Source organism: Egretta garzetta, unplaced genomic scaffold (genome assembly GCF_000687185.1).
Source record: "Egretta garzetta isolate BGI_Z169 unplaced genomic scaffold, ASM68718v1 scaffold118, whole genome shotgun sequence".
Classification (NCBI taxonomy): domain Eukaryota; kingdom Metazoa; phylum Chordata; class Aves; order Pelecaniformes; family Ardeidae; genus Egretta; species Egretta garzetta.
The window spans coordinates 1,377,764-1,405,027 of NW_009260484.1; the positions used below are offsets into that span (position 1 = coordinate 1,377,764).

General features: G+C 45.7%; 1 protein-coding gene across 1 annotated transcript in view; it reads right to left on the reverse strand.

Annotated features, from left to right (window-relative positions):
• Window positions 1-27,264, reverse strand: part of SLC35F3 (solute carrier family 35 member F3) — a gene marked incomplete at its 5' end in the record, with an annotated part of 191,523 nt that overhangs the window by 32,822 nt on the left and 131,437 nt on the right. Inside the window, one exon of the mRNA XM_009644136.2 lies at window positions 18,504-18,828. Coding sequence (XP_009642431.2) covers window positions 18,504-18,828 — 325 coding nt within the window. The remainder of the gene's footprint in view (window positions 1-18,503; window positions 18,829-27,264) is intronic.

The window sequence follows — 27,264 nt, forward strand, 5'->3', positions numbered from 1 at the left end:
GAGCCAAAGTACAGCTCTATCGTTATTGACAGAATGACACAAACCACTGTGATAAGCTCCTGATCATCTGCTCAGCTCGGCTTGGACTTTGCCAGCCTGGGGGAGTGTGCTGCACGTGCCCGGCCTGCCAGCTGGCCCTGCCAAGCTGGGGACCTCTTTCTGTGACCAAGGAACCATCCATACTGGGTGCCATGGCGGTGCTGGGATTCACCAGGACTACATCTCTGGAGAGAAAATGGTACAGCTACCTTGTGGGCATCAGCGCAGCAGAGAGAGGAGTAGTCAGGGTTATCCAGAGGGGAGATACGCTGTCTAGCGAGAGCGGCTGGAGGACTCGCCAGAAGAGTGCTGTGCCACTGCAGCGGCAGAGACCGCCTGCTGGCAGCAAACTTGAGGGGACACAGGAACATGCTGTCTGGATTCGTCTCAGAAATGTGACTGTGACATTTGAAACTGATAGATAAAAATAATGGCTTTTAACCTGGATTTCCCTTAATCAGAACAGATCATGCATTTCATGCTAGCAACGTTCTGACCGTTATCTGCTTCTGCGTTTGTTACATTTTGATGTGCCTCCTGTAATGACTTTAATAAAGTGTCTGGAATAGAGCCTGTTAAAGAGTTTTCTTATATTTAGATAGTCAGATACCATGTGATTGACTGTAGCACAGATGAGCATCCTTCTATGGTACAGGGTTTCTAAAATAAAACGTAAGAATATCAGGAAAGACCCCCGCCTACTATAACCTGATTTAGGGTTGCCAAAGTAATTTCTGTTCTTTGACTATTTTTGACTATAGGAATCAAGCGCCTTTGATCAGCTATGTGTTGAGCACATCCATTTTTACAGCATTCACTTTTGGCTAGAATGAAGTAGCTCTGTGATACACAGCTGCAGTTTACGACATCTTCCTGGATTTAATGGGTTGAAGGAGTTACAGGGAGTGTGGGCCTGTGATTTTCTGAGCGAGGCGGTAAGGGCTGTGCAATGAGCCTCCCTCCTGCTTGCTGGTTCTGAAAGCTGAGCTGCAGGGAGCAGAGCCAAGTATTTGCCAGATACAAAATTACCGAGTTCATTTGTCTTCCACCTTCTGCTCCTGTGACATGCTTATTCCTTCCTTCATTTTGGAAAATGACCTTGTGATCCTTATTTCCAGGATCACACTCTGCTTCCAGAGCAGCTGCACAGACAACAGCAGTGAAAAATCTGCTCCCTGCTATGACAGGGCAAAACAAAAACACCGTTAGGGCAAAAAGTGCGGGGTGTCCTTGCAGCCAGAGCGAGCTGCTGCTGAAACCTTGCAGCTTATCACGGAGGAGAAGTGGACTTCATCTAGCCGTGATTAATGCTTGCCTTGTGGGCATACCTGCTCTGTCGTCTTCTTTTTTTTTTTTTTTTTTTTTAATAACAGATTTATAAAGCCTGTGACTTAGACTATAATTGTAAAATGGCTTTTCTGGCCCTCTCCCAGATCTGTGGCTCCAGAGGCCAATATCAGAATGTGCTACATAATTTGGATCGGATACCCTTTGGTTGCAGTTATGGTCAGTGCAATTGCAGCCACGTACAATGGATTGCCTGGGAAATGAAAATGGCTGGGTTTATAGCAGAAAGCATGCGAGGAGGAGGTGCAGGGCTGTTCTGAGAGTGGTTACAAGCAGGGGAGAGGAGCATAGTTAGTTGGCTTGTTTTGGTGTGCCTGTGAATCCTTCCACATGCCTAGCAGGGGGTGTCGAAAAATTTAACAGAATTACTGCTAGGGATGTATCACAGCCTACATATTCTGTAAGCACTTATCTCAGTTTAAGTTCAGACATAGATTAATTCAACCAGATAACTTGTTGGCGTTATCTGGAAAAGCAGGTTTACATCTTTCTGAAACTCTTAAGATTTCGTTCAACCTTGGATTTCATGAATGTCTTTTGGTTAAGCCAGCTCAGCCATGCTGGGCTCAAGCTTGCTGGGGGAGCTTCACAGTGAGACTTGTCATTTGCCTGCTTCTCACATAAGGCTTCTTTTTCACTGCCGTTAATAGGATCTGGGCATCTCACATTATGTTCTGACATGAATGGGGTGAGATTGCAGCATTATGTTGACAGAAAGCGTCTCTCAGGCAGAAGAGGAAACAGCCCTTTTGAAAATCCAGGGTTTATCCCCGTCTATAAAGACATTTGTAATGATTTCCCTTCCTGTTCATCTGCCAGGTTGCGCTGCTGCATCACATGCTGTGTTTCTCGGGTTCATGGTGAGGTCCACGCAGGGGTGAAAAAAGCATTCCCCTGATGTCCTCACGCTTCTGCCTGACTTTCCCTCGGCAGGTACTGTGGGGTCACAGCCCTCCTCCACAGGGCTCTGAACGGCAGCTGCAGAAGTCAGCCATCACCAGTGAAAACCAGCAGATTTTAGCAGGTATGTGCCTCAGCCCTGCCTGCAGGCTCTGTGGCACAGGCGCTGTGCCTGTTTCCCTGCTGGAAAAGCACCTAGCACAAGCTGCTGGTGTGGATCAGGATGTGCTGGATGATAATTTCATACAAATATTAAGCAATAACGATACTTACATGGCTGTGTGAGCTAGGCAAAGGAGACACAGGCTTAGATAATGGACATTTAATCTAGTATGCATGCTAGGAGAGGAAGGAAATCAGAAGTCAATAAATAGAGAACAAAAATACATGAATGAACAGTTCAGCAAGGAAAATGTGTCTGGGCTCGAGTCAAGCCAGTGCCGAGCCTGGGAGAAAGAGTAAGACAAAGAAGATTACTAAGGTGAAGTCTTCTTCTTGCTCATGGCATATGAAGAAGGAGCAAGATGATGGATGCGTTAATTAGCTCACTGCATCTCAGTAGCTGAAGTAGTTGGTAGGTGGGCTGAGCCATAAACCAAAATATTCCCAGCATGTGAGGGAGGCTGAGCAGGCAGCTTCAAGATTATATGGGAGAGGGAGCAAACCATGTCAGCTGCCCAACAGGACAACATGGAACAATACCTTGAAGATACACAGTGGAAAAAAATCTACCTAATAATTCTTGCTCTTTGGTTTTGATGTGAATTTTATTTTATTGCTATGCTGGTTCAGTAACCATGTATTTAACCTTTTCTCTTCAGTATTAATAGCGCATGTAACAACAAGGATGAATATACCATGTTTAGGGTACATGGTCAGTGCATTCTGAAAAGAGAGTTTTCCCCTAATTATAATTTGTGAAATAACAAATAAACTATTATTTTAGTAACTTCCCATATCCATGTTTACTCATTCACTACCAGAATGGGGTAACTGTTGTTTTATGTGAGGCTATTATTAAAACTTAGAGCACCCCCAGAGATCTTTTTGAAAATTCAGGTTTACGTGTGTTAGGAAATGGCTCGGAATCATATCTAATGTATACATAAATTGTCCTAGAAAGTAAACCGACAGAGTCAAGTGATTTGGTGTTGATGAGATTCATTAAATTTCTCACAAAGATAATACAAAAAGAATTTGACAAATAATCCACAGACAGCACAAATGAGCAAGCTGTGAGGAATTACTGGATTTCTCCACCTTCACACTGAAATCCTAGGAGGATCATAACAAATTAAAAACATAAATTCATATTCAGGTACCTAGTGCACTGACTTTTCCAGTGGGCTGAAGACTGTCACCACCTACTGATCAAATTTGGACTTTAAAGTAGAGCTAGGAAGGGTAGGCACGGCGTCTCTCGCACTGGGCATCAGCCACGGTGGGATTCCAGCCCAGGAGAGCTGGAAAGCCTTGCTCAAGGGGAGTTTTGCATTTTGGAAGCGAGGACAGTATCTGTGTACGGCGGCAGAGGAAGGAACATTTATCTCGAGCTAAGGATTTTTTTAAATTTGTAGGTGTATGGAGAATGAAGAGGGCTGTCGAGGGCATTTGTTTTACACTGAGCATGAGTGGGATGGAAAGGGGTGTAAATGGAGGCGAGAACTCGTCCCACAGCCCGTTCCCCCCGCACCGCTGGGGCTCTGCCTGGGGTCAGGGCAGCCCCAGCTGGTGACAGGGGCTGGTGACAAGCCAGCCTGGGCAACCTGTGCGGCAGGCACCGCCGTTCTTGCAGGCTGGGGAGTGCTGGGTGTGCCTCATCCCCCTTCCTGGGGCTCCAGCTCTGCTCATTGGCAGGGGGGAGGGATTTTCGGGGCAGCACTTGCAGACAGATGCCTGAGAATAAGCAGCCCTCCTGTTGCGAGGAGGCAGGTGTCAGCTCCCTCAGCAAACAAGCTGGGGCCTGATCCTGGAGATTGCACTTCCCCACTGACACCCAGAGGGAAAGATACACCTTGCGCAAGGGGATTTTCCCCCCTGGCCAAGGGCATGACCCCGCATTTACCCTAGAGCTAGAGAGCACAAAATCTGTGGCTTCATTTTCCTTTCTTTTTCAACAGTTTGTATTTTACAGGAGAGCTCCTGATCTGCAGGGCACTGTATGAAGGCTGTCAAAAAGTAAAACCACCTTTTACCCCTCTGGGATATCCCTGCTCTTGCAGGGTAAAGGGGCTAAGCACGTATATTTTAGTGGTGCATATATACACACACATACACATAGGTACATACACACACACACACGTACACAGCCATAAGGAGACAACAGCTTTCACTACTGGTTCACCACTCCTTCCAAACAAGTCATTACAGTTTCACCACAGTCTTCAGTAAGGGTAGAGAACCCAGCAGCAGGACCTCAAAAATGCTGCCCAAAATATCCTGACGTCTCACCGAGTCTCAGTAAGAGAGTCACAGCGCCCTGCAATACCCTCTCCAACCCCCCCGACGTACACAGTGCAGAATCTGGCTCATTTTACTGTAACCGTGTTAAATTTGACTCTGTCAATACTGCACCTACACAACCAGAATAAAGAGCTTCAGTGGGCTCAGCCCTTCCTCAAAACTTAATGCTCTGCGATGAACTGAGAAGTAGGTAGGTTACTCAATAAGCTTAAGCCCTTGAGAGAGAGAAAAATGTACTGAACAGTAGTTCATATTGTTACTAATCTTACTGTCATGCCTGAATTTCTTTTCAGATTGTTCCCCAGGAAGAGTGACAAGAACAGTAATGTGGTTTTGGCCTCTGAGGTGAAACTGTTCAGAAACCTGGCCATGCCTGTTTTGCTACCCTGCTTTCTCCTGGATCCCTGGCAGCGAGAGTGCCGCTCCTTCATCAGAGCACTGTTAAGGCAGCGAAGAGATCCGAAGAACCTCACCGCTGTGGGTGTGCAAAGCACCTCCGAGGTACCCGGGGCTCTGGCTGGTGGGGGACACCGGCTTAGTTATTGCCTAGGGTTGCTGGCCGCTTTCCCAGTGCTGGAGAGATAGTCGGCTTTGCCATGCCTGTGCTGGGGCTGCCCAAGAGGTACAGCCCGCTGCAACCTCACCACAGCACCAAGGATTTCTGAGCTGAAGGGCTGCAGGGTGAGCTGACCGTGGGGGAGGCGGGTGGCTCTTTTGCCGAAAGGATCCCACAGCAGGAACAGCAGCACCTCCATTCTTGCAGAAAGAGCAGTGGCACACAGTGGCAGAAAGCGGGTGATCCTGGCACCTCGCTGGAAGAAGAGGCAGGAGATGCCTTGCAAAGACCAGAAGGTAGCTATTAGGAATCAGTCAGGCATACTGAGGATGATGGGGACATCAGCACGATTTGTATCAAGTCTAATGGGAAAATCAATTAATTCCTTCTCAGAGAAGCCTAAGATAAAAAAGTTGCATCAACAAATCTTGTCTGGCCCAGTGCTGTTCACATCCTTCATTGCCAGGACAAGGGAGCACACCAGAGCAGGGGAGCTGTCACAAACCGCCTGCCTGTAGAGGAGGGATTGACCGGGCAGGCACGCACTTGAACCAGGACTCCTCTTTCAGCTGTCTGCATTTTGTCAAGCATGGAGGGTCTGTGTTCAAAGCCTTAGGTGAGCTGAGCCTGTGCTAATGAGCTTATCTGCAGGAGCAGGTTAGATCAGCCACAATAAACCTAATTAAGATGGGCTTGCATCTCACCTGCTGCTGCCAGTCCTGCAGTATCCTCCATGTGTCCGCGTTTGCGAGGATGGATCTGCTCGGGCTGTACCTCCGAGAGAAGAGGGGCTCCTGAAGAGGGGAAGCATCTGCTGGAAACCACATGCAGCTGTTTATGCCTGTTTGCAGGATGGGGCACATGTCTTGGCCCTTTTGTGGATCCGAGACCATGACAAGCCCTGCCCCTCAGGAAGGAGCACCATTCAGCATCACGGAAAATCCACACCGGCACCCCTAAACCCCAGTAAATTAGTTAAATTAATTATTAAAGAGACAGAAAATAACACTAGCAAGGAATCAGCAGGGTTTGCTGATTACTCTCATTTGATTTGGTTCATAAATGTTGCTGGTGAGCTGGGAGCCAATTTCAGGTGGCTTACGCTAGCCCAGATCCTCATCTTCTCATTAAGAGTGTAAAAGAATTGAGAGTTTGGCTCATGGGGTGAGGACTGGATAACATGATGACAGAAGGGCTTTATAAACATTTATTATTCAAAATCTCTTCTGCAAACGCGAACACGCCTAGGCAATTATCTCACTTTAGCTGCAGATGGGCAATTTTGATGCAATTATTATGCACCTTCAGTACTACAAAGCTTTCAGTGCCATTCCTTTTGAAAACATCTGAATTAAACAGAATGACAAAACTAATGAACTACTCCATCTTTTTCCTGCCAGCTGCACAGTATCTAGTAGGTGCCATCAGTGCGCTTCATGCTGAGGAGCTGCGTGGTCACGGCTGTTAGCCCAAAGGCACGCGAATGCCAAACGCCTGCTGAAAGCAAACCCATCCGTAGCCTTCAGCAGCCCAGTTGCTTGAGGAGGGATGATTTGCCATCGCACAGTCGGATCATGACATTAGATTGATTCCAGGACATTTTTTGTCATCTGTCTTTCAAATTTCCCTAATCTGTGGTCATTTACTGTTCTGCACTAGACAAAGGCTTTTTGGGTAATGAGACTCCAGATACCAGCAGCATACTAGTGGAAAGCACCTGAAGCCACACTGACAGAACTGTTTTTAGCTCAATTGCTATGGAGGAAACACACTTGTCTCCAGTTTCTTGAAACCACTTGTCTCTGGCTTCTTGCAGAAAACGTATCCGGGAAGCCAGCTGTTACTTATTTTTTTTTTTTTGAATCCTTAAACCAAAACAAAGTTGAAGAAATACAAAGCAGCAGACGATATTTTGCAACTTGGCAGCCAAAAGTAAGGTCCGTAATTAACTATACCTATAACTGGTAAGATTTTCAAGAGGAATGTCCTCCTGTTTACCTAAAAATTAAGCCAATTTGATGCTCGCTTTTGAAAAGATCCCAAGAAAATACCTTCAGCGGTTTGGTAAATTTTATTTGTACATTCATTCATGTCAAGAAACAGATCTGTTAACACACGACATAGCTGTTGCTGGTATAATTAAATCTTCCCTAGGTACTCCCAAGTGATTTGTCTGGACCCCTGTGACCAGGATGGCTCTGCGGCTGCTGAGCTCTGGAATAGGCCAGCCCAAGAACCACCAGCCAGCCACAGGACTCAACAGATTAGCGGTGCTATGCTAAGCATGTTGTTCATTAAAATCATGTAGGATTTACTGATTTAGCTTAGCTCATAGAAGAGCTAAAAGAACTGTACCCTTCATGTGAGTGTCACATTTCAGCAGAAGTCATGCAACCTGCTCCCCCAACAGGCCCTGTTTGCCCCACTGTCTCCGATTCCCAAGCATGCATTGACCACTCTTTGGGGCTCCTCTTGTTCTTCAGACTCCTGACAACTCAGTTGCACACTGTTAGAAAGCTCCTCCCTTGTTCCAAACACTTGACTCACTCTGATGCCACCCAGCTCTTTCCTCACCTTCTCCAAACCCATATGTGATTTAGCTTACTGCTATCATACCCCTCTACAGTTACCCCTTTTACATGATGGAGAATACAGCTCTACTAAAAAAGCCATGTGGAACTTGGTACGACAGTAAGTAACGCCATTATAGGAATTACCTGGCACTACAGAAGAATACAGTTAAGTTGTTTGAAAAATCTATGAAATTGATAGAGCTCTTCCTTTGTAATGCTGTAAGACATTCAGAGGGTTGGCCTAAACTGCTAAAAAATTCATGAGCAAGTGCAGGTCTGCAGGTACATTAATGGAAGGCAGCTGATCATTTGGCCATATGTCACTGTATTGTCTTCTGGGATACTATTTTTCAACATTAAGTTTTTCTACTTCAGTTCTCCAGAATCAAAATCACTTTTAAAAAAATAGTGGGGGGGAGGAGGGTGAATTTCAGCCTGGTCAAAGCCTGAGTTCCCCTCTGAAGGAAGGAAAGATGAAACACATCTAAATAGCTCTTAACTTGGTATTTTTAATATTCACCCAGCCAGGCCCTTCCCTGACAGAAATCAGATTGCTGTCATGGGACTCAGCGGTGCTGTGCCAGCCAGGGTCACGTGCTGACTGGACCCATCACATTTAATATGGAGAACTTCATGAAATACTGAAGATGCTAGGTGAATATCTGTTTGATTATTAAAAATAAGTTAAGCAGAAACACTGTATAGTGGGTTAATACAATATTTTTTTAATTTCAAGTTTAATAAAAAATAATAAAATCCTCAGGGTTTGAATCAGCATGTTCTTGCCTAAGGACAGACAATATTTAAGGTGGTTCTGGCAAAACGGGGCCAACAGCAGTAGAATGGGTACTATTCATGCCAATGCATTCTGGTACCTGTAATTTTGGGGTATCTGGAGACAGCACATTAAAAGATGCAATAAAGTACGCATAAATTTAAATAATAATAGTTATGTCTCATTCAGCGTCTGCAGGTCACTAACGGTCAACAAAATAAAGAAGTAGATATGATGTGGCTCTGCGCTGGCCAAGTTGGACCAGAGACTTCCCTCGCCAGGCTCCGAGCAGCCAGAACCACTCTGTGTTTCTATGACCTGATGTTCAGGATATCAGGGTGAGATGGTCTAACAACAGCACCATTTGTTAGATGGTGAAAATATCAGACAGCATTACAGAGCTGTAGCTTCATTTTTATTCTAGGTACTGTTAGGAGGTACTGAAAGTAGAGGTGCAATTCTTACTATTTTCTTGTGTGCCATTTAATAGGAGAGCTTTTCATGGCTGAAAAATGATCCTTCTGTACTTGGAAATCTATATGTACTCCAGCTGAAAGCAAAATAAGCCAGACTAGTGAAGAAAGCTGTAGGTTCAGTGCAGAAAAAGCAGGATACAATTTTCAGTTGGCCTGGCTGGCCTCTACAATAAATAGTGAAGGGAATTAAGTTAAAAAAAACCCCATTATTTTGGCGAAGCAAAACATTTTTTAGATGCAATGCAAGGGCAAATGCCAGATGACTAGAGGAACAGAGTCCTCCTGTGGTGAATCGACCTGGGCTCTTACCACCCAAGGGCGCCCTGTGTTAGCAATGTACTACACAAAGGTTAACGCCGCTCTGTCACTGAAGGGACATTCTTGATGACTTGAGATCCCCAGGGTTTAACATCTGCATCTGCTGAAAGAGATGGGGATGCCATCCTTCATATAAGGCTTCCAGAGGCCCATTCCCCCTGTGGGACTCTGAATGTTTTACCAAGGCAGTGGAAGGTTTTCAAAGATATGATGGAAACGTTGCAGCTGTCTCTATGTGCTCGCGAAATTAGCAGCTTCAGCAAATGAGTAAACAACCCCCCAGCTCCAAAGAGAAGAAATGCCATTTATAATTCAACAAACCATGAGCTAACAAAACGAGCTCCACGTGGGGAAGCGCTCAGCTGGCGATAGGGGGAACAGAAAACAGATGAGGTGGCCATGGTGGACTTGGTGAGCGTAGGCTTTTGGAGGACAAGGGACCCAAATGATGTGGCAATGACCGTGAAGGCCATAAAGTAAATGAGGCTCCTTCCTTTAAGCTGGCTGAGTTTTAGCCCTGACCCCAAGGACTGATAAATAGACCAACAGGAGGGTTGTTTCTTTTTCACAGCTAGGCTGAAGAGAAGCGGTCTTTGCTAACTGCCAGCCAAAGCAGGTGAATGAGAGAACAAAACCAGATTTTGTTGGTCTGCTCCATTTTGGGTTGGATTCTCTGGGGGGAAGCTACCATTTAGAAAGGTGTTTTAGCGCTGGAAACACATAAATGGTTGTACATGGGTGTGTGAATACATATAGGAGCCTGTCTAGCCATCAGCTTATGTCTTACCGTCATTTCCCTCCAAAAAAAAAATCTATGTATGTTCACAGACAACATTGTTTGACTGCTCAACAGGGTTCTTCAATTTCTGAAGCCCTCTTCATGCACCTGTGCTGCTGCCAACCTTCACCTTTGGCTATGTCTCCCTTTTTACCAGCTATAGCTTTGACTTACAAGCAAGGGTGGCCAGGTCCCCTAGACCCGGACTGAACAGGATCTTCAGCTAGTACTTGAACATTTATATGAGGCTGCCTTTTCATACAAACACAAACAATCCTGGGAAATCTGGACGTGGTCCATAACCACTAGGCAGCTGGACAAAAAGGTTTTTTCCACTTCTGTAGTACTGCCAGCCTCCAACACTTCTCACTGTATCATCCGTCTTTATTGAGAGCTGTTAATTATAGCTACGAAGTCTGTTACCATACAGGCACTTTCCTTTTTTAGAGCAGCTTTAAAGGTAGCTGCCTCCAAGATATTCTGACACAGATCTCAGCTGAAAAAAGATGCAGAATTCCTTATCACTCCCTCCTGAGTTTTGTTGTTGTTTATGTGGCTGTTGTAAACAACATGGGAGAATCTGTCTAGGATAGCCCCTGTTTAATGAGTTTGTGTACTGGGTGTCAAGGTACTTGATATGGTGACTGACTTTGCTTCCTGCAAAAGGACCAGCTGTGAACTCCATCCTCTTTTATGTTATGATGACTGGAAAAACAGCATATCCACGCTCACCTCAGCTTTCTGCTTCTTTCCCCACACAGCAAACATGACCACACACCCTTTTCCTAGTCCCTTTTTTTCCTCTGTCAGCCGCAAAATGCAGTTACTTTTCTGTTTGTGTGCACAGGTCATGCCTGGAGGCAGGGAAGGGAGGAGGTGACCCCTGAGGTCCCTTCAACCCGGCTTGCTTGGTTCCACAGTCTCAGTCAGTGCAGAGGGACCAGCATGGGTAGGATCAGGCGGATTTGCTCTTGAGGTCTCCTGGCAGCGTGGAAGCTCGGCGGCTACTAACCAGAGGAAGAGCCAGTTAAGGAAGTCCAGTTTAACTACTGACCAGAGATCATTCAGCGTGGCAAGACATGACATTTTTTCCAAGCAAAAGCCATTGCATAAACACACTGTTTCATAGCACATGCCCTGCCTGCAGGTAACAATTACTTCTCTTTCTAGTCCTTGCCTCAAGCACCGTTACCTCATAGGAGGCATATAATCTAATTATTTTAGAGCATCTGTTCAAGCCACAGCAGAGAAGACAAAAGTAATGGAACAACAAGACAAAATTACAGGACACCACTTAATTCAATCATCCTTGGAATTGTTTTGCAAACCAGGCTCGAGATTAAAGAACATGTGTTTCCCCTGATCAGGTAGTACCCAATTTTTATTCTCGATTAGTGTTCCACAAAGCTCCAAAAGCCCAAAAGAGGTGATCCTCAACAGATGAAGGACCTTCAGATTAAGGGAACGTTTTTCACAGGCATGAATGTTAAGCTCTTTTCAGAACATCATGGTCTGAAATATAAATGCAATCTCCAGGTACAAATTGGGAGGCTAAATTAGAAAGGACTGGTTTCCTAAAGAAGGAACCACGACCATTTTCTCACAGAAGCTAAGACGTGAGCTCTCAAAGGCAGTGTTAGCTACCTGAAGAGCAGGAATTAGCAAACTAGTCAAGCAGAAGTTGGAAGAAATTATCTTAAAGGTGTTTTCAGGAGATGTAAAAGCTGGGGTAGGTTTAGAAAGGGAGGTAAGCACATAAATGACACCTTATGTGCCTGGGACCCACATGCAGGCTGTGCATTGTGAGAGCTACCTCCAGAGGTGTTAGGACTCGGGTGTTAATTTTGGGTCATTCTGCCAGCCACTCGCATCATCAGCCCAATGTAGGTTCCAAGCTCCCATACCATGCGTCTGAGGAACAGAAAAGGTACCACCCTGAACACGGGTGCAGCAACAGTTTTTTAAGCTTTCGAATGGAACACATGAAGAGATGGTGCCACCTCAATTCTAGTTAAGCACTTAACCCTGGGATGGTGGAGGGCTACCACTAACACCTAAAGTTTGGCAAACAGGTTTTCTCTCTCCCTTCAGCTTTTCCTGCTGTTTACCTTACGTGCCTCACGTTTGTGTCTCCCATTGTAGGTGTTTGCTCTCCCCATGCATTTTTGGAGGAACCTGGGCATTCAGCTCCAAGCTGGCAGTGTTGGAATATGCAATGGGGCACTGAGGAGCCAGCTGCGGCGAGCCTCCTTGCTAATCTAACCCCTGGTACTGTCTTCAGTGTGTACAAAAGACTTAGGTGAACAGGCGGTGAACTCTAGAAATGCTCTAGAGAGAAATTATAGAAAAACTCTAGAACTTAGGTGAACTCTAGAAATGCTCTGCAGCTGGAGGACTACCTATTTTCTCAAGAACAGGCAGCCTGCAGAGCGTATTTTTGACAGCTGGCTGAGAAAATTTTGTTCCAGGAGCCACAAAGAGCAGGAAGCCATGACACTAATCTCTAATCACCTAAGAAAACAAGTGTCCCCAAGGAAGCAGCTGAAATGACAATTTATGTGATAAATTACAATTTAATCTGGCAATAACACAGCATAGCTGTATTATGTCAAGGAAGCAGTGAGGAGCCACCTCCAGAACTCCTGTGGGGTAAAGCACCCCCCCCTCCCCTGCCCCAGCCCACGTACCACGGGGGGACACTTTCCTTTTAAAAAGGAAAGAGACAGCAGCTACCACAGGTTTCATCAGGAAGAGGTAATTATTTAACTTTGAGAAACAGAAGTTAACAACAGCATCACCCTGAGCTCTGTGGCTTGGACTTCAGCTGAACCAAGCCCAAATGAATGCTCCGTGCACTGGCTTGATGCTGTACGCACAGCAGGTTGGGCATCGGACAGGCGCCCAACAGCACTGCCCCTACCACAAACACCATGTTGTTCCAGCAGAAGGCTTCACTGCTACTGCTACTTGCTAATTGCAGAATTTGGCCTTGACTTCAGCTAAAGCCCCTGGAAGAAAATTACAGATTCAGTGAGAACAGTCTGAGAATTGATACCATGGCCCATCAATAACACATCACCAACAACAGTTCAGACATCTGCAGGAGAGAGAGAGATGACCACGAGTATGACAAACCTCTTGCACAATATCCACATCCTCTGTTAATTAATTGGTTCGATACCAAGCACAGAGGTAAGTCCTGACAGACTGCTGCAGAGATCAAACTGATTTAATTTGGAGTTACTCCTGGCTTGTACCCATCTAACTCAGGTAAGAATCAAATGCTGTATCTTCTCATTTCAAGGGTCCTTTTTGCTCTTTGGTTGTTGTTTTTTGTTTTTTTTTTTTCCCAACAAGCTAATGGGAACTTGAACTGTAAAGTGATTTTATTTTGAGGAACACAAAGTAAATAGGTATTATTTTAAGGCTAATGTACTGAATTAGACAAATAGAGTTTATAAACCGAAGTTTTTTGAAAGAAAACATGCTTCATTGGGTGACATTTGCTAAAAACACCCGCATTCATCATGTCTTGATGCCTTCGTAGCTTATTTATGACTCTGTTAATGCTGCCTGCCCTGGTGGTGAAGCTCCCACCTAAGTAGCAATATAAATCAGTAGGATGCCAAAAGTCAACCACACTGCAACATTTTAATGCTTCTGGGTAAGAGAGACTCATGAATACAAAACGTTAAAAATCAATCGTAAAAAAGCATCCAGTCATGCCAAATCAGGCTCTGACCTTCTTCCCCCTTAGAGTTTCATTGTGGCCGGGGGGCTGGTTACCAGCACTGCCTGCCCAGGTTCTCTGCCTGCTGCAGAAGGGGAGGGGAGCGCCCATGGTGCAGTGAGTCGCACTTTTGTGTGCGTCAGGATCAAACTAACAGACCCAACCCCTGGAATTACTGGGGACGCTGGGCAAGTGCCTTGTCTCCTTCATGCTAGCAGAAATACCCATCAAACACATTTAGAAACTGGCCTACATTCTCCTGGACATCATGTGAAGCTACGGCACTGATAATTCCTGGCCACTGAAGAGCTATGTTTCGATTCTGAGCCCGTATGTGTATAAAGCAAAAGTGGCTCTTGCAAAGTTGGTGTGTTGGTAAATCAGAGTAAGTGAGATCTACCACATTCTTCCTCTACCCTTGTTGCCCCCAGGATTTTGGTCCAGTTTCAAAGAAATAACTATACTTTGGTGTTACCCACAACTTCTTTCTTTCTTTTCAAAGAAAAATGTTCAAATTCTGAAAGATCAGTGGCAGCTAATTTGGGGGCAGTATAGAGGCAAAACTCCGATGCACTGAAAAAGAACATGTTAAAGCATGTTCAAATGTAGTTGTAGATCAGTGCAGGTACGTGCGACGATTCTTTCATTCACCCAAGGCATCAGCTCTCGTCAAGGTTATGGAAGAGATTTAGTTTTAGCTTCTGGTGTTTTCTTTAGCTCTAATGTTTTATGAAACAAAAATCAAGATCTAAATGATAAACAAATAAATAAATAATCACGCAAACCATTCTGGAAAGTCCTGCCCTTTCCTTCTCAGAAAAAAAACATTAGATAAGACAGTACCACCAAAATAAGCAAGCTTTCTGGGATATTCTCCTGCAAAATGTGAACACAGTCCTCCGTTATTCCCTCAGCTGGCACACACAGAGTCAATCTTTAGAAAAGGTGTGTTTTGTCCTGCCTAGAGATACACAGAGCTAAGCAATATCTTACAGAGATTTTAATTTAATCCTTTATGTAGCCAGGGAGCTTTAAACTTTAGTGCTTTTAATTTATGTTACCTCATAAATTAATAATGTAGGTATGACGGAGGGTAGCTCATCAGATTAAATGTGTCATTTTATAAAACAGTTTGGAAGCAAAAAGTATGAAGCCAAAACAAAGTAGTCATAAACGATCCATTAGGCGCATAAATCACTACATGTATTATTTCTGGACTGGACAGTGGTTGAAACGAATGATAATTTAGTTACTGTAATTTTATTTTAAGCTAGTGAGCACTTGCACAAGAAGTAAGAGAGCAGCTCTTCAGCAGCCCGCCAGCGCTCCTTGCGTCACTCCCCATGCACGCAGTCCTGCGCCAAGGGGGGCAGCACCCCTGGTAGCCAGCATGGGACGCGTTCCCCCTGCACATTTGGGCACATCTCTGGCATTTGACGGAGCTGCACAGGGAGCCTAGGGCGGTTTGGACACGAATGCCTAAGTTTTGGGTTGCTTTGAAGAGTGACCCTCTCCCCATGCCGTGGACACAACTGATTAAGTCCACTTCAGCTTAAACAGAAAGTTCCTTACCATGCAATATGGGTCAATTGGAAATCCTTAGTACTTTACATTATGGCCTAATACTCAAAATCTTATATTGAAACTGGATAAGCCCGCGCTTAAATTTAATGTGCTTCTATAAAATTTTGGTGGCAAATTTATTACAATTGTATGTGCTATAAAATGGGAAAAAAATCTCTGCAGGTTTAAACTGGCTTGTATCCATGACAGGTATGTTCTTTTGTGAGACTACAACACATACAAATTCATGTATTTACAGCATAGTATATATATGCACCGGTACAACACAATAGGAATTTAAAACCATAACAAACCATGTCATCTGCATAGGAGGGACTATATATCTATTCACCGTTCCTACAATTTATGATCCCTCTTTTGTATAATTTTTTTCCTAATGGTCGCTGTTCTTTACATGCTAAGACCTAAAGAGCTGTATAGCGAGGTACCTGAAAGCACGCCTGCTGGCCCAGGCCCCGCAACACCGCCCGCCGGGGAAGGGGTGGTGAGAAGGGACTGCCTGAGCCACGCTGAGGGGAGCCTGAGCTCCCCCAGCCCTGCCGAGGGGCAGGTGTCCTTGGGGAGCTTTGCTGCCAAAAAAATCAGTTGCCTGTGGATTGTAGCAACCTGTGCAGGCAAGATCTGAGAATCCCTTCCTTCACTACCTCACTACTAAGGTGGCTTAGATGTCCTATTTCCACCTTCTCCCACTACCACCTTTTCATTCACCTCATTGCAAATTCCTGCCAGAGAGCTTAGCTAGTATATAAAATATAAATGAAGGTGACGGACAAAAGAAGCAGCTAGTGATTAAGCAAGTTGCTTATTAGTTCCAGGTCAGTATTGTCTTATTTGAACTATCCGGAAGCCCATGCAATGCCTCCCTAGCATGTCCAGCTGTGGCTGGAGTGCAAGCTTTCCTGAAGATGGTAATGTCTCTATTATAGAGCTGCAAAGCCTCTCTCTCCCCCCCGCCCCCCTCCCCCATACAAAAAAATATGCAAAAAGGGGGACTAATTAAGAGAAGATGCTGGAACTCAATGCTTGGCTTTTCAGATGTACGTGCATGTGACATCTCAGCCACAACGGAGCAGGCAGATGAACAGTAATTCTTCTTACAGTATTTCTTAGTGCAGGACCACTGAAAGGTCTCAGTGCAGACAGTGGACCTGCTGAAGCAGACACTACATAAGCCCATGGCAAGGGACGGCCCTCACTCCAAAGGGCTGTCTCATCCAAACGGACAGAGTACAAGGAAATCAGAGGTCTGTAGCGACTCACTCAAAGCCACAAAACAAATCTGCAGCAAAGCAAGGAACCAAAGCCATCCCTCCAAATGCCCAAGTCTACCCTGACACACATAAAAAACCCATCAAATTAACCCTATTCAGTCTGCCGGTCAGACACACATATGCACACATTTTCCTAAGCCTGCTGCAAGCTTACTTGTCGTGATGTCCCCCTGCATCCCAAACAGGCCGCAGGGCTTGCACCTGCTCTTCAACTCAGCCATCATTTAATTCAATGGAAGACATAAAACTACCACCCATACCGATTAACTGCAGCAACAAAGAGTGTAATGCTCTGGTTTTAACCCCAGGGATCTGGCAAACCACAACTGCTCACCCCAGAATTCAGCAGTATTTAAAACATTATCTGAGAGCAGCTGGAAAGAAAAATATTTAAAACCCAAAGAAATGAAACAGTAGCTATTCTGGGCTAGCATTTCTTTTTGGTTTTAGATTAAACTGTTCCTCTTGCTAACCTCCATGCTTCTCATCTCTGAAGCAACCATGTTTGCTGTGGAGTAAACAACAAATACAAACTGAAGGCTGAAGTGAAGGAAACATGGCATCTTATGACAATGCCTTTAAAACTTCTGGATACTGTTTTAGGACCTGCAGTGAACAGTGAAACTCCTTTATCTGCAGCCCCCGAATGACCTAGAAGATGAAGCAACTGTAATGATGGCTAAACAGCACAATTTCAACATTTATAACCTTAGCCCTAGTCACCTGAGGTAGAGCTTTGCCCGAGTACCCCGGTTTATTAAGATATTTTCCTGTAGCGAGTTTCCACCTCGCTGCTGCACAGCTGGAAGCTGAGCAATGTGTACTTCTTACTGTTTACTTTCTCAGCTACTTCATTAAAAGGCTGTGAGCCCCACTGTGCAACAGAAGGGGAAAACGTTGTTCACATCCTTCCACGTATCGGGGAAGCTCTCTGACATGGGACATCTTGATGGCTGAGTCATCCCATCTGTCCCAGACACCTCTCAGGCCAAAATGAGATGAGATGAAGGAGTGCTCACCAAGAGGCAGCCCTTCAAGCAGCCGGAGCATCCTCAGCCCCTGATGGAGGACGGGCACTCAGGGTTTTCCATGAGCGCTTCAGGCTTTGTGGGTTTGGCTTGCTGCAAAGACAAGGTGTGCTGAAGACAAAGTGCTGCCTTTGGTTATGACTGCGCTTCCTCCCGGAAATAAACACAAGAGCTCAAGTTTAACTGGGATCAGAGCTTGGCCTTTGATGTCAGGGGCACAATGCCAGGAAAATACCGCAATACTTTTTATGTGGCTATTCAAGGCACTGCACTAGTCCTGAGTTTGGAAAAGAAAAGCTTCCTTAGCTTACTCTGAGCTTGCCATAAGATTCAGCTAGAGGCAGAAGATATTAATAAAAAAATGATGTTCACAGAGGTTTGAACAGAAAACTCTTGAGAAGCAATTGCAGAAAACATGGACTTTCACTACGTGACTTGTATGTATTGGAAATAAACCTGGATTTCTTACTGCTGGAGTGAAATCGTATTAAGAATAGTAACATACCACCTAGCACAGGATGCAGAATGAATTCAGAACATCCTTTAACAAACCTGAAGAGGAGAGCAAATGCGAGTTTGATTTAACTGGCTCATCTGAATAAAATGTCTGCTAGAGGTAGAGCAGCATGCAAGAGCCACAGGAGAAAAACTGAAAGCTCCCATACCTGTATCTTTGCTTTGGAGACTGCTTTTCAGCTGACTTAAAAACATGTCCAAGATAGTACAAAGGAAAGAATAAAAAGTTCCAGTTTGTTGCAAACCACGTTAGAGTGAAGGGTGCATCGAATTTCTTAAAGGTCAGTTTTGCTAGCTGGGTTGAACCCGACCAGGAGGAGCAGACACCCAGGACCACGGCCACACCCCAGAAAATCTTCTTGAGTTGCGTCACAGAGCATTTCCAGCAACAGCGGTTCACCCTTCCACCGCCTTCCGCCCCGGCTTGCATCTGTGCTTCGGCTGGGGCTGGAGACTCCCGGGACCGCTCATCCCCTGGGGAGAAGAAAACACAAGGCTTACTAAGGAAATCCAGGCTGCGTTTTAGTTTTCAAATCCTAGGCCCCTCTGAAGTCATGTTACCGGCAAAAAAAGCCCACCAGATCTTGACACAAAATGTCCTTCATTTTTAGATCATTGCAAAGCCTCTGGTTCAACTGAGGCATAATTACAATGCAAATAATAATTATCACCTCTGGATTTAGAAGCCACTGGGTAAAATGGAAATGAAAATTACATGTTGCTCTGATGTACATAGAAAGGTTTAACACACCACTTAAACTGATGCTGTTAGGGTGTGCAAATGAATGAAAAATACGGCACTGAGTTTAATAAAGCAGCAAAGGAGATTACAACAGCCCTTGGAATTGTTATTGTCTTGGAAAATGTGGAATTGAGCAGCTTATGGAACACGGTGTTTCTTAAAAGGAGGGAGGTGGCAATGTATTTAGTCTTGAACTTAAGCACGATCACTGCAATGTAAGTAGCATGATTAATACTGAACTGGGATCACCAAGTATTTTGGTGATCCCTCTTAAAGCAGCTCTCCTGAGGCTGTAACCAGAAGGCAAAAATTAGACCAAGTCACAGGCTGCCCTAAAGAGCATCTCGGACTAGGCAACCCTAACTTTTTTAGCTCGAGTCCTGCACCAATTGCGACGCAGCACGTGGACTGGAACTTTGCCCCAGTATAACTGCACCTGGGATGCTCTGGAAAGCTCAGTTCCACACATGCCTTATTGCTGATCCCAGCGTCCAGGGTCCCAAAGGATGCAGGCGGCTCCTCAACCACACACCCGGGCACCCGTCAGCCCAGTTTCAGACACTGTACAAACCAGGTGATGATTTTTCAAGACGGCATCCACTGTATGTCTGCTTTCAAATCAGCAACATTGCAGCCATCAAAACCCCCTCCGGGCTTATGTTCCCCAAAACTTGTCTCTTTTACATATTGGAGCACTTGGTTGAATGAAAAGGTAACTTCTCTCCTAAAATACCTTGCCCCTTTACTTACATACTTAAACATGAATTGTTACAGCCCTGCTATCATACCACTATCAGCAGCAGATAAGGTATCCAGCTTGTGAATGAACCAGCAAAGTGGGGTGAGGTCATTCCATTCCCACTGAGATCACAACGTGCTGGCAGACCTCAGCAGCAGGCCACCACCTGCAGGGCCCTTGCCTGCCTGCCTTAAGCTCACCCCACTCAACACCCACCGAGGCCGCCAGGCACCCGCCTGCAACCCTCAGCAGCGACGTCTGCTACAGGCTGACAGGAGTTTAGCTGGTCCATTCAACTGAAGGAGTGAGTTCATGTTGGAAGCCAGGAACATACAACTTCAAAAGCGTCCAGAGGTTATTGCACACATTGGAAGGTGAAAAGAGAAATAAATGTACAGCCGGGAAAATGAGAGACTCTATTATTGCCAAACATTTATATATGTTCAAGGCAGACTAAGAGAGATCTGCACATAAAAAAATCCTTCCTTATATTGGTGAGAATCAGTATTTGGAATGGAAAATCTCTTAAAGCTTCTTATTTCAGGTTAGCCTAAATTTGTATTTACATGAGCTAATACATGGGTTTATTCCGATGGAGAGAACCATTTAATTATTTCTTCACAGATAAGAAATGGATGATCTGAGCTAAGAGTACCATTAGTTTGCCTAGCAAAGCTGTTATTTTGTAATGGGAAAGACTGTGGCCTCTGTTTGATATCTCGAAATCCAAAAAGAATGTACAGCAGCAAAGGTATAAACATCTCGTCTTTTTGGGCAGCTTTAAGAGAAATGGGGATGTTGCTGATCTCTCCACTTACTTCAGTTTTCAAGAGAAGATTGTGTGGGCAGCTTCCCATGTAGTGGGAGATGCACCGGCAGGCCAATGAATTATCCAAAGTTCATGTGGCTTTTTTGTATCAAACATGTAAGGGAAAGATTACAAGCTACCTGCTAAGTGTTAGAAGAAGCTAGAACTGGGAAAAAAAAAAGGCTCCCTGTGAACACTTAGCTCATTCAAAATAATTTATATATATTTTCTTTACATCACTGCTTGTAACTAATGCTTCTTGCCTCCCTCACTGCACAGACCGGCCAGGGTTTGGTTTACCCAACAACGAATGGTACATTCATTGCTTTTAACTTCGCCAGACCACAGGCAGCTGCCAGCACTCCCTTTGCCATCCACCACACAAGTCCCGCGATGACCACTGAATTTTTCCTTTCCTCTCAAGCTTTTCTACCGGGCATCGTCACTGCAACAGCAAATACTTCACACCCCCTAACGACCTCCAGCATCCTTCCCACGGACCGCAGGTAGAGCTGGGCACAGAAAAAAAAATTAATCCAGGCAGCCAGGGTGCCAAACAAGAGCTTAGGAGGCATTTGTGCCACCGGGTCAATGCGGGAAAAAGCCTTCCTCCACTCACCGTTTGGATCTCTGAAACTACTTGGAGATGTAGGCAAAAATGTTCCTCCTTCTAGAAGATAGGTAGCAGGGTACCTGCCGTCCTGTCCCTGTCTTCCCTGCAGTTATGCCCCCAGGAAGAATGCTAGGGAACGTGCCTTAAGCCACTAGGGTATATGATAGCCCAAGATGAGTAGGTGCTCTGAATCACAACACTGAAGCTGTGATATTTTTTGAAAATAATAATTGATCACTGAAGACAGCAAGATAACATGTCTGGCCCTCTGGCCCAGTGGTCTTGGCAACCACTGAAAAGAGAGAAAATCAAAACTATACCACCTGATGCATCAGACACTCAAAATAATGCAGTATTTGGTGGACACCCCACAACAGACCCTGTGGTGAGGGTCTCCCCCCCACCGAAGGCTGCAGCTGCCTGCCCTGCTCCCACGTGTTTTGTGCACATACCCACATGTCAGCAGTTCATTTGGACAGCTCGCCTGAGTATCACTGCTTTTTAACTCTGTTCCACAGCAGTTACCTCCATAGACAAAATGTCTTGTCCAGGTATGTTTAATTTTGTGTTAAATACACCAACAGAAACATTCACTTCCAGCAAAAGACAATACTGCATGTATCATTTCTAAAGTGATCTTGCAGCTCAAGGCTTAAATTTCTAGGGATGTTCATTCTTTAGATGCATTTACATGATGGATGGAGTAAACACTTATCCCAGGCATGATGGGTTTAATGATGATGGGCCCCATGTTTTGGGGTGAAAATCACTGTCCTGGTGATTAACAGTTACAAGCTTAGGCTTCTTAGGCCAGCATCTGTCAGTGAAACTGCATCGTGCCCTCACGATTTCCTGTGCCGCTGGAGGGCTGGATGTCAGATGGGCACAGCCTTTTCCAGTGGATGCCGCACTGTCCTGGAGGGTACCTGGGGCATAAACTGCCCCCAAAAGCCAGACTGTCTTTGGAAATGGTGGATGCTACAGATGATACACACCCAGGTGGCCTCATCCTCTCATGTGCTGTGCTGGGGACTTGCCTGCCAGCTGGCATGCCTAACACCCAGAGCTGCAGCTTTCCCTGCGGCTTTTCCCTGCATGCCCATGTTCCTCACCCAAACCTCAGGTGCACAGATGGGGTGACATCAAACCCACACATGGATGAGAAGCTCCTCACTCTCTTTCTAACACTGCACAAGGGCCAGCTGGCAACAGAATACACATGAATTTAAAAATTCAGAATGGATGAGGCAGGACATTAAAGAATTTTATTTCTGGACATCCTCCTCCAGACTGTTAATGGGTTTCTTCCATTGCTCCTTGCAGCAGACTGTATGCTATGTATCCCCCAAAAGAACAAATCAAGATGCTGAGATAGAGGAAAGTGCCGATCTTGCTTTTACTAATTTTGGCTTTTCACTCTCCCTTTTGTCCATTCACTTTCCTGTTTCATAAATCCCAACTGGAACCACTCCTCCTCCCTCCTTTTCAGCCCACCTCTCTTCCATAGCATTCGGAAGCAAAGGAAGGAAATCACCTCCATTGCTAGTGCCAATGCCATTACCTGTGGGGATCCCCACCCCCAGAAAACAGCCATCCTTCTGTTTCCGCCTTTATGGGTGAAATCCCCCTCAGCCAACTTCAGGTACCAGTAGCAGGAACATCTACACCTGAGCTACTCACTCCACACCCCCAGATGAGACCACGGGGTAAAGTAGGCACTGGAAGGCACTACACCCCCCACGTAAGGCAGATGCCTTAGGTGATGTGCCCTTTCTTACCGACTACAGATGCTTGCACTGGCTTAAAGAAAATCCACCCCAGCAGAGGTACCACCTTTAAATAGCCTGTCCAGACCACCTCAAAAGTGCTTTAAGGCTTAAGATTCCGTGCGCAGCTAGCCAGTTAAAGGCTTACCATAGGACCACACTGTACCTCACAGTCTATGTTAAAAAATGTGATACTGATAAAAAGGGTGGTATTCATCTTCTCAGTTTGAGACATCTGCTGTGCAGACTTGTATATCTGAGACAGTCATTTACACTCTCTGCATAGTTAGTAGACAGAAAAAAGACATTTCCATAGCATGGCTTATCTCTTCCTAAGGCAGACGATTAAAACAAGGCAGATGAATCACCCTCTCCAAGTGCTTGTTTCTCTCCGCCAGCTCTAAACAGTCTGGGGCGACAAGCTCAGAAGTAGGTGTCTCTAGTGTGGGTGTCTGAAGCTGGGTGAGATGAGTCCCACCTCTCCATTGCTGCTGCCAGGAACAGAGAGTAAAGCCACTGCAGACAGCACTGGTGGGCTCTGAGCTGGGCCCCACCACACAAACATTTAGCCGTCACCAATGAAGGGCTTTAGCCGCTGCTGCCTCGCCAGCAAATGAGTGAAAGAAGTATTACAAAAGCACTGGGTGCCCTTGCCAGCCCTTCAGAGTGACAAAGTGACCCTCACAGACTAAGGTCCTGCTCATTAGGGACTGAAACATGTGCCTAATGATAATGCACAACTCTGGCAGCTTCTCCAGGCTATGAATGTGCTTCAGTGTAAGAATATTCTTAAACAGCTCTTTAAACTGGGCTTCTCGAAAAAATCCTGACAAAAGGAAGAATCCTCACAGGACTCTGTGACAATTACAAATGAACCATCCTCAAGGCGTTTCCATTTTGCCAGCCTCTCAAATCACAGAATCATAGAATCCTAGGTTGGAAGGGTCCTCAAGGATCATCTGGTCCAACCTTTCTAGGCAAGAGCACAGTCTAGACAAGATGGCCCAGCACCCTGTCCAGCTGCATCTTAAAAGTGTCCAATGTGGCAGAGTCAACCGCTCCCCTGGGGAGAGTATTCCAATAGTGACTGTTCTCATTGTGAAAAATTTCCCTCTCATGTCCAGTCAGAATCTCCCCAAGAGCAATTTGTAACCATTCCCCCTTGTGCTCTCCATGTGACTCCTTGTAAAAAGGGAGTCTCCATCTTCTTTGTACTGGTACAAGGTGATGAGGTCCCCTCTAAGCCTCCTTCTCTCAAGGCTGAACAAACCCAGCTCTCTCAGCCTGTCCTCACATGGCAGGGTCCCCAGGCCTTTGATGCTTTGTAGCTGCTTGGGCACTGCACAGAACAAGTCTGTAAAGCTGGCAAAACTATTACATGCTTATCCTAAATAGGGGAGAATGAGCTGAGGCAAGTCCTGTAAGACAGCGCCTGACCCTCAGCCTGGTCAGAGCTCCACAGTCCCATGGCGTGCAGGGGGATTGGAGCTGGACACCACACAAGGTATATTCCCACAACCTTGAATGCTGTGTGGCTTCCTCTTCACCCAATAATTACCACACAGAGAGATCAGTGGGAGACCATTAGTTCCAACACACACACTTACCAGTTACAAACACACCTAAGAGGACACACGATGACTTCTGCTGGTGGTCTTCTGGACACACAATGCTACCTGCCTCAGCAGCAGGCTCCCAAACCCCCCGAAGTGTTTCTATCCCGTTCCCGTCTACCGCACTAGCTATGCATTATTTAGCTGTCCACGATTTTCCAGCTAAGCTGTTAAAAAATAGCTGAGGCATCATCCTGTGAAGAGAAGATGAAGTGCCAAATCCACCAAGTGATTTATGTCTCTAATTGCCACTGTAGTTGTCTAAATCTGAAATTATATCTGTTCAGCTATGCTGCCCAGGCATTTTCTACACAGTTGGTCAGGTTAAAGAGTGAGGTCTTAGGGGTCTCATCTGTCACCTGGCAGATCACCCAGTAGCCAGTGCAGCTTTCTCACGGCATTGCCCACGATGATCTCCCCTTTCACAGGTCATCCTGATAGCTGGTTTTAAGGAACCATTTAATTTCGGAAGCCAGTAATCTCCATGTATCAGCCTTTCCAAAGGCTCTGTCTCTGCTACACAGACCAGTAATGAGAGCGCGCACAGCCTAACTGCTGCATCAAGGGACATCCCCTCCTTCTCCAAATGAGCTTTAGCTTTGCCAAGGCTGTTTGCACCAGCTGTATCCCCCTCCCAACCCCACTGGAGCTCCTCAGATGTCAAAGAATCTGTTCCTGGGCATGCCTAAGCTCCACGACTCCTAAGCGGGTTTGTGCCTCGCTTACACCCAGAGCCTGTCAGGATTCAAAGACACATTTGAGAGTTCCCATCTCATTTTTAGAGCCATCTCCTAGAAATATTTCCATTCTGTGTTTGAAGTAGCCATTGGAATAAGGCCTAGAGCCTCACTTTTTCTCCTCTGGGCAAACGCCCTCCTCACTTCACATTTTCCCAATGAATAAGGATGTTTTCTATTCTGAGCAGGCCAGCTTTGCTGATATCTGGGTTCCTCTGGCTGTGGAAGGCCTGCAGATTAGGGCACCCCCTTGGGCAGACTGGGATCCCTGCTCCTTCTAGCACAGGGGTGGGAGGCTGCTCCCCGCACCAAGCTGCTGAAGAGGAGCACACACTCCACCTCCGCTCTTTGAAGGGCCTTCCCTTCAAAACTCAACTCTGCAACAGAGGGTAAGTGCTAGGGAGAGCGAGCGATAGTGAGGAACGGGCAGCTTAGCACGGCACACAGCACAGGGCTCTGCTGGGCGTTACCTACCAGGCAAGCCAGACCATTCATCCTCAGCCGCAATGGTGTCCTTTGGTGGAGGTCAACAGGCATGCTGATAAAGGAGATGCGCTTTCTCTTTCTAGGTTTTTAAGAGGCTTCTGCCAAAATCCCACTCCAAAGGGCCTTCGAGAAAACAAGCAGCCAGGAAAGGTGCTGGAATGGATAAAAGGCTCAGTACAAAGGGGGCTCAGTATCCAGGGGGGTTGTGGAGTCTCCTTCTTTGGAGATATTCAAAACCCGCCTGGATGATGTCCTGTGCAATCTGCTCTAGGTGAGCCTGCTTTAGCAGGGGGGGTTGGACTGGATGATCTGGTCCCTTCCAACTCTTGTGATTCTGTGATTCTGTGATCTCTGGAGGTCCCTTCCAACACCTGCCATTCTGTGATACTGTGACCACAGGTGACGCAAACAAGGGGGCGAGAAGTGAGGTGACAAAGTTTCCTAACGACATGAAATTAGGCAGGTCAGCCAGGGTAAGGGCCACCTGCAAGGGACGACAGGCTATGTGACTGGGTCATAAATCGGCAGATGGAGAAGCGTGCCGATAAAATGGTGGAGGTGGGAGTAAACAAGTCACATGCTGCACATGCAGTGATGGGCTCTGGCCATTGCCACCAGGGATCCTGAGCCCTTCACAGTCTGCTCCACAAAAAGGGCAACTCGGTGTTCAGGAGCAGCCAAAAAAGCAAAATAACAGCCAAAAATGACTAGGAATAAAGCAGAAAACAGAGAAAAAAAGTTGTTGCCTACATCTGGGGAAACTGCAGCTGTCGGCACACCCACACAGTGAGAGATGCATCTCAGGCTAGAAAATAACACCTCCCTGATCAATTTCTCCGAGCTGGAGACAGGACCAGGCAGACCTTTGGTCGAGCCCCATATGGTGGCTCTGTGTGTGATTTTTGAAGAAATTGCTCTTGGGTTCCTATGGGGAAGCTGTGAGTCCTCATGAGTGGCGGGCGGATGGGACTGCAGTGCTTAGTGCTGCAATGACTTCGGGTTTGGCTGGGCACAATTCCCCAACTTTTCAACCATGGTCGGTGCTGAAGGTCTAACAGACCAGTAGTATTTTTTTTAATGAATACCAATTGATGTATTGTAATTGAAAAATGACAAAACCCCATAAGTCTTGATTAAATCTCTTTTTAAATGAGAATATTTGGTCAAAATGGCATTGCACGTATGGATTTTTAGATGCTTTTTGGGAAACTGTAAAAGTTTCAAGCACTTTCTTTAAATACTTTGCTTTTACAGGAACAGATAAAAATAATTTTACTTAATTTGATCATGGAATGGTGTAGCTAAATTAAGAATAAATCAATACAGCAGATAGTTTTAAAATCCACAGTAGGGGTTATTTTAGAGAACAAAACCAGGGTATTAACCTATTAGGTCAGAAGGTCTGA